Here is a 7,804-nt window from a genome sequence, read left to right on the forward strand (position 1 = left end):
AGTGAACATGTCTGGAGAGTCACCACATGACTCTAATCTAAAATAAAATATGAGACAATAAGAGCGTGTAGTTAAATAATATTAATAATAATAATAATGATAATAATAATGACAGTATTTCCCCATATTAACTGGGGAAAGTGGAACTATATATACCCACACATCAAAACTCGGTGCAAATGGTTTTATCGTAACTGCACAAGAATGTTTGTGACTGATAAGCTAAAATAGCTTCTCACTGATACTTATACAACACTTACAGGCATGTGTTTACATTGTAAAAGCACAGTTAAGCAAACGTGCTCGGTGTTGTTTAAGGCAAAACACTAAAGATAAAATCGTCAGACAACAAAGTTCAGTCTAATAACAGACCTTTAAAGTGGAACTGTGGCTTGCTTAATGATTAATATCAATGATTGACTCGTGCTTTTCAGATGTTATCTGATTCATTTGGTAATAATGCTAAAGTTCATAATTCAAGTTTAACACATGTTTTGCAATCTATCTCCTGAAATTATTGGTAATCTATGCCGCCTGTTTCTATACTTTTATTCATTTTTGATTTATTACCCACAAATTAAGCTTATAGAGGAAAGTTGGTGTCTTTTTTTCCCCCCATCATGTTTGGTCGTATATGAGTTAAAGCATATTCATGTGGTTCTGCCTGTGAAGCTGCAACAGATAAGCTGTTATTAAGTAGATACTGATGTACACACGAACACGATGGCCTCACAAGCTGCTACATGCAGTGAAAAGAATGAATACACGGTATGTGAGCGCTTGTCATTGTGTGGTTAGCTTACAGGAATCCATCCTTGACATGCTACCTTTCAAAATAGTGACTTCACCGTGGATTGGGTGTCACACTTAACACAAACCGATTATTACCTGAAAATCAAAACATTCGCACCAAGCACAAACATGTGTAACCTTCATGTAAAATAGCAGCTTGAAAAATACGGTTGACATAAACAGAGGTTAAAGCACTTGGCACAGAAACAACACATCAGTGGCTATCGTGTGATGTCAACACTGGTTTCCAGGTGGAGAAGCAGGATATTGTTTTTCCATTTTGACTCCTCTGTGACAATGTTGTAGCAAAACCAATGAAACCAGTGATTTGGCCTGACAATTTGCAAGAAATAAGACTATCAATTAAAGGGTTTGTTGAGTTCAACATAACTGCCAGGTGAACCTCAGGCAAGGAGTGGGAGGAGACGCGACCTGAGGAGTGGCAATAAATTGGAAGGAGACACTGGCAATTGCTATTTTGAGACACCGTTTAGTGTTTAGATATATCTTCACGTTGAGGGTTTGTTTTGCGTGAGATAAGGTGTCAAAAAGCGCACAAAAACACACACATTTGCACATCTGGCCTAAGGCATAATTCAAATGTTAACCTAACCAATTCCTCAGAAATTAGGTTCTGCCTCATTTGATCCAGGTTTGGGTCTCTATGAGGACTAAAGGCCCTGACAAGGTCAGTGTTCTTTTGCTGAAAAAGTCCCAAAGAGGTACTATGTAGTAATAGTAATATACAATAATTCATAAAAAAACAAAACAATTAGCTATAGGTGCTGTGGTTCTGATCATTTATTTTGAAGGGCAGAAACACAATAACACTAATTTCAGTTTGGGCTTTAAATTCAATATAAAGATCTAATGTTCACAACACTGTGAGTTTACTTTGGGTTGATAGATGTTGACAATACTAGTGTATGCTGCTGACACATTTTCCATTATTTTACCTCACTGACTTATACATTTCACTTCAACATGGAACAACAAACACTGTAAAGATTTGTTTTCACTGTGACGAGGGTATGTGTAAAGGGAGACAGGGAGTTGTGGCTGTGATTACAATGTTGCATGAAATTGACAAATGATACAGACTTACCGTGTACCTGCAGGCACCGCACCTTAGAAATACAAAGGAAAAATACGCCACCTGGTTGTCTCAGGTGAAATCGTCCCAAGGTGTTTGCCAGATCACATTTCATAGGTGAGACAGTGATAAAGCTGCAGTGAATGGAGATTCCGGTGAACTTTTTCTCCTATCAATAGTAAATGTTTTCATGTGGAGTCATGACGACACTTTTATTATGATCCGTGGTTTTATTACAGAATATCGTGCGCACAAGGAGAAGATATTGGATGATGCTCTGAACCACGCAGCCCCGCCTTCTTGGGGTTGGTCCTGAGGTGAGCCTGCTATAAACTGCTGCTCGCACACACTGTAGGTGAGATGGGCTTCAGTCCACATGCAGGTATGACAGGAGCCGAGGAAAGTGTTGGATCATATTCACAGCAGGCTGCATCTTGACGCACACAGGTCACCGACTTTACGCGGAGAACAACTGGGCAGATCTTGCGCAGCACTGTCACAGAGGATCAAAAAAAAGAGAGAAAAATACACACACACCAACAAAAGAATCATGAAGTTGGAAGTGATGTGCGGGAACCACTATGACATGAAACATTTCGAGATGTCGAGTGATGCAGAGGGAGGAAGTGTGCGCTCTTCAAGTTCTGCTGAGGAGGAGCTGGGGTCGGATGGGGACTGTGTGGCGCACAGCCCTCCTCCACCTGTTACTCCGTGCGGCAGCAGCAAGTCAAAGCCGTACACACGGAGACCAAAACCCCCGTTCTCCTACATCGCTCTCATCGCCATGGCTATCCGGGACTCCCAGTGTGGTCGCCTGACTTTGGCGGAAATAAACGAGTATTTGATGAAAAAGTTTCCCTTCTTTAGGGGCAGCTACACCGGCTGGAGAAACTCGGTGCGGCACAACCTGTCACTTAACGACTGCTTTCTTAAAGTGCTCCGAGACCCGTCGAGACCTTGGGGGAAGGACAATTACTGGATGCTGAATCCTCACAGCGAATACACGTTTGCTGACGGCGTGTTTCGGCGCAGGAGAAAACGCATCAACAAGAGATTCAGCGCGGCCCAGGACGACTCCGAGAGAGCAGAGGAGCCGCGGAGCAGTGCGCCGTCTGCGGCCGTCTCCAAGACGCACTCGGGTCCCAAGTTCACCAGTTCATTTGCAATAGACAGCATTCTCAGCACGCCGTTCAAGAGAGACTCAAACAAGGAACGGTTCCCTCTCCTCCCTGCCTTCACTTGGCCGTGCTACACTGAGCTTATGACGCCTCACTCAAATACACCTGCCTCATTTCCGTGCGTAAAGGCGCAGTGCCACATGGACCCCTGTGCTGCTCCGCATGTGTCAAACGACTTTGGCTTTGGCCTGCACGCCTCACAGACAGTCTTCGAATATCAGAGATAAACTCTCTTTTATGTGATGATTAAATGTTTTCAACGTGCACTGATGATGGAGGGAAAGGACCAACACCAAAGACATGACTTTTCCCACTTCTCCCACTGGGATGACGTTGGCATTACATTGACTTAGATATTATTGTGGTGGCATGGTGTTACATTTTTGTACCTCTGGTCATTTGCTTTACAGCACTATCAAAGATAATATTTTATAAACATATGTGTTTGTTGTACCTGTTACTGAATTACTGGTAAATGTTGATGTTATTTCAATAAATGTGTTAAAAATCCACATTACGTTTTTGTGTCGTCTTCTTCTTCTTCTTCTTTGTTTTTATGTGCTCCTCACAATGAAATAAAGGAAACTCTCAGCCCGTTTTCACGTATTCTGCAGTAACACAACTGAAGATGGTAGAACAAGCAGACACGAGGCTGCTGTGGAGTCAAATCAGGCACCTGCGTGACAGGTCAACACAGTCAACATGGTCACGTGACTTCTCGTCAAAAATGCTTAGAGAGCGCTGCTGTGGGAGAGGCTGCAGGTGGAGAACCTCCTACGTACATACCTGACATGCATTTACAGACAGTAATAATAATGGTAATGATAATGATAATAATAATAATAATAATAATGATAATAATGACAATACTAATTATTATTATTATTGTGTCTCATTGTGTGTATGCATTAATCTGAGCTGATAAATTAAGATAAAAGTATTTATTTTTTAACACTCAAGAGGGTCACTGCAGCCGGATAGGGTCATTCAATATTTATGTTTTTTTTTGTCTGGCGCCCCAAATAGCTGTCGCCTCAGTCACCACATGCGCAGGAAAGAGTTTTTTTATACAAATGTTGCATCCTGAACTCAGCTGAAATCCACAATAGACAGAAATGTCTTCCATGTGGACCTATTCTTCTAACATTTGACAAATATCCTGTAAAGCGGCTATTTACATCATGGATGTGGATTTGAACATTTCGGTGTGTGTGTGGGGGGAGGGAGGGAGGGGGGTATTAACGTGTAACGACTTTCTCCAAATTGCCTCCTTGCACGAAGAATCAATTTACAGCAACAGAGTTACATAAACGATATTTGAAAATCTCGGTGTCCAACTCCTTTTGTGCCTTTCTCTCCCGATTTTACAATCATTTCATTTCTCCAGAGATGTAATCCAGGCCCCAAGAGGTAAACTGACACTTGTGCACTGTGTGTGGTATGTTGGCACGCTCTGATGGAAAAAGCATGCTTCCTCTCATGTCAGAGCTTTAACCCTGAACAGATCCTAAACAAATCAAGACTCCTTCTCCTGCATGTGCACCTTTATAACATGAAACCACATCGTCACATTTTTGCACTTATATCATACAAAGGGAGTCATTTATCCAAACTCGTCTCTTTATTTATCACGACCTGTCAAGTTATAGTGACAAATATTGCTCTGACAAATGTGGACGGAGGTTGTTTGGAAAGAGAGTCGTGGGAGGAGATTTGTCTTATACTCCACTGTGCCGTGTCCGGCTTCTAGTCTGGATCCGGGCCAGATGGGGAGGGAGTAGTTCCTGGCGATTTCTTGGAGGGATTTGGGGGGATAGAGGGGCAGAGAGAGATTTAAGAATTGATAGGTGGTCGAGTTGTGTTTGGACGAGTGGATAACCCTAAGCAGAGTTGAGGAGTCTCATTCCCCTTCTCATATGGGATTATTGCCAGCTATGGACAGAGGGAGCAAAGTGGCCCAGCGGATGGCGTTTCATGCACGGAGCATCGCAAAGAGACGCTCACCTCTTTAATTATCACTTCAGGCAACCTTTAAAAAACAGTTTGACAGCAACGAGAGAGTTATCCAAGTGCTAAAGAGACACCACAGTGGTCGTTTCCAAAAAAGAGGCGCAACTATGACGACAGAAAGCTCCCACCAACATTTGGATCCATCTAATCCCTCACGCTGCAACCAAGCGGCCGGTGCTCTGAATGCAACTCTGCTGAGCGCACAGCCAGTGATGGAGAGCGCGCACACTGCGTCAGCGAAAGGAAAGAAGGGAAACTCGGGCTTGAGGCGCCCAGAAAAGCCACCATACTCTTATATCGCGCTCATCGTGATGGCAATCCAAAGCTCGCCGACTAAAAGACTCACTTTGAGTGAAATCTATCAGTTTTTGCAGGCCCGCTTCCCGTTCTTTAGGGGATCATATCAAGGATGGAAGAACTCCGTGAGACACAACCTGTCTCTGAATGAGTGCTTCATCAAGCTGCCCAAAGGACTCGGCCGGCCCGGCAAAGGACACTACTGGACCATAGACCCGGGGAGTGAGTTCATGTTCGAGGAGGGCTCCTTTCGCCGTAGACCTCGGGGATTCCGCAGGAAATGTCAGGCTCTGAAGCCCATGTACAGGATGATGAATGGTATCGGGTTTGGTGCGTCCATGCTGCCACAAAACTTTGATTTCCAGTCGCCACCAGGCTCGTTAACGTGCCATGGCAGTTACAACATAGACTTGATGGGTAATCCAGTGCCAGGTGGTTTTGAGGGGCTCGCAGGGGGTCACCACGTCCCCCACATGTCATCAAGCTCCGGATCATCGTACATGGCTGCGTGTCAGGCGGCCTCGAACGCGGACTATTGCCCGGACAGCAACAGCAGCCCGCTGCAGTCCTCTGCAGCCATGGTGGGGCCTCTAGACTGTCAGTCGCCTTACGCAAATGCAGCCTCACACTGGAGTTCACCTGGTGTGGCTTCATACATGAAACAGCAGTCACTGGCATCAAGCAGCCCCACGTCCTCCGCCCTGCACACGGGGATGTCGTCGTATTCTCTGGATCAGGGTTATCTGCACCATAACGCACGAGATTCCTCTGATATTTCAGGTTTGAACAGTGTGATATTTCAACTAAATGTTTGCTCCATGATGAGTAGGAAGCATGCAAGTGAAAACACACTAAATCATGTTACATTTCCACAATATGAATTTACACTATGCCTAAAATTTGATTTTTTTACAATGCATATTATATCTGTGTGTCAGATTTGCAGTACCATTTTATGAGGAAATTAAGCGTGGAACAATAACAGTTATGACTTAGCAACCTGGAAATATTCAAAGATTACTCTATAACTGACAAACTCAAATAATGTCTAAAGTTACGTTTGGAAATTTAAACCTTTCATCCATTCATTTAGCTTGATTTCAGACTGAGAGCTGTATATACATAAATGTAAACTAGAAATAATCAGCACAATTTAAATGAGTCGACTGTACCTTGTGGTTACATTTGAGTCATATTAATCATACATTTATCATCGCTGAACTGTGTGAAATGCATGTAATTAGCTGTATTCCACATTACCTTGTGTTAAACCAAAATCTCTCTTATTTGATTGTATATTTTAGCTCAACGTATAGATGCATATATATGCAATCAAATATATCACAGTGCAATATTTAAAAAAAAACAGTAATACATAATACAAATAAAATACAAATAAATCCAGACTCTCTCAAATATAGGTATGTCCTGAACAGGGAAATTAAATATGACACAATGAAAAACATACGAGTCAGATATCAGTGATTTCAGTAAAACATCATCAACGTTGATTCTGTTTCATTATCTTTTAATGTTTCATGAGAGAAGTTTGTTTTTAGTCCACATAGGAACACAAATGGTTCCTTTTTATAATAATATATATTTTTTTAAATCACAGGAAGCTCGTAATTTTTAAAGTGCGCTTAATAATCAACTAATGATTTACCAATAACAATAACGGTCCTGCATATTCATTAATAAGCGCATCTTTGCCAGGTTTAATTTCCTTTACCAACATAATATATATACTCTTTTTTAGCCATTTATTTCCATCAGGAAGATGAACTTTCTGGTGAAAAGCTGCAGAAAAAAACAAACAAAAACAACAACAAAAAAACGCCTTTTCTAACGGACTTTTAACAGTTGCAATAGTTTCGGCCAATTGGAAATTATATCAATGGTTAATTGGAGAATAAGACACAATTTAATTGTGTATGCTGCGTTATTACACATTAAAGAGATAAATATCAACCAAATTATTTACCACAACCTGGCAACCTCAACGTAACTGATCACGGAAGAATCAGTATTGAGCATATTTAATCAAAACCAATCAAAAATGAATAGTTATAGTAATAGTAATAATAATGATAAACTATTACGTAAACAATCTTTTAAATGGCATTTCATTATTTCACCTAAAACACAGATTACTATTTTTATTTTAATAAAATTTGACAAATGTGAACCAGGGGGGAAATTCAGACGTAAATAAAATAAAAACTTGATTATTTCACCTGACTTGTCCTGTTTGTTTACAGTGGGTCTGTCTCGATATTCCAGCCACTCAGCTCCTGTGTGTGACAGGAAGGACTTCGTCCTGAACCTGAACGGAATCTCTTCCCTTCATCCGAGCAGCGGAGGATCTTATTACCATCAGCTTCATCACCATCACCAGAGTGTGTGTCAGGACGTGAAGCCATGTGTCATGTGA

The 7,804-nt window shown here is 41.7% G+C and overlaps 2 protein-coding genes across 2 annotated transcripts; both read left to right on the forward strand.

The window, feature by feature from the left end:
- Positions 1-2,435: 2,435 nt before the first annotated feature.
- Positions 2,436-3,426, forward strand: foxq1a (forkhead box Q1a; the record flags this gene model as incomplete). The annotated part of the gene is made up of 1 exon (XM_083889078.1): positions 2,436-3,426. One exon carries the CDS (start codon positions 2,436-2,438, stop codon positions 3,288-3,290), a length of 855 nt encoding a protein of 284 aa, XP_083745204.1. The 3' UTR covers positions 3,291-3,426.
- A 1,754-nt stretch (positions 3,427-5,180) lies between these two features.
- Positions 5,181-7,804, forward strand: foxf2a (forkhead box F2a; the record flags this gene model as incomplete). Its single annotated transcript, XM_083889467.1, has 2 exons — positions 5,181-6,150; positions 7,632-7,804. 2 exons carry the CDS (start codon positions 5,181-5,183, stop codon positions 7,802-7,804), a joined length of 1,143 nt encoding a protein of 380 aa, XP_083745593.1.

This window comes from Microchirus variegatus, assembly GCF_963457635.1.
Source record: "Microchirus variegatus genome assembly, chromosome: 5".
NCBI lineage: Eukaryota > Metazoa > Chordata > Actinopteri > Pleuronectiformes > Soleidae > Microchirus > Microchirus variegatus.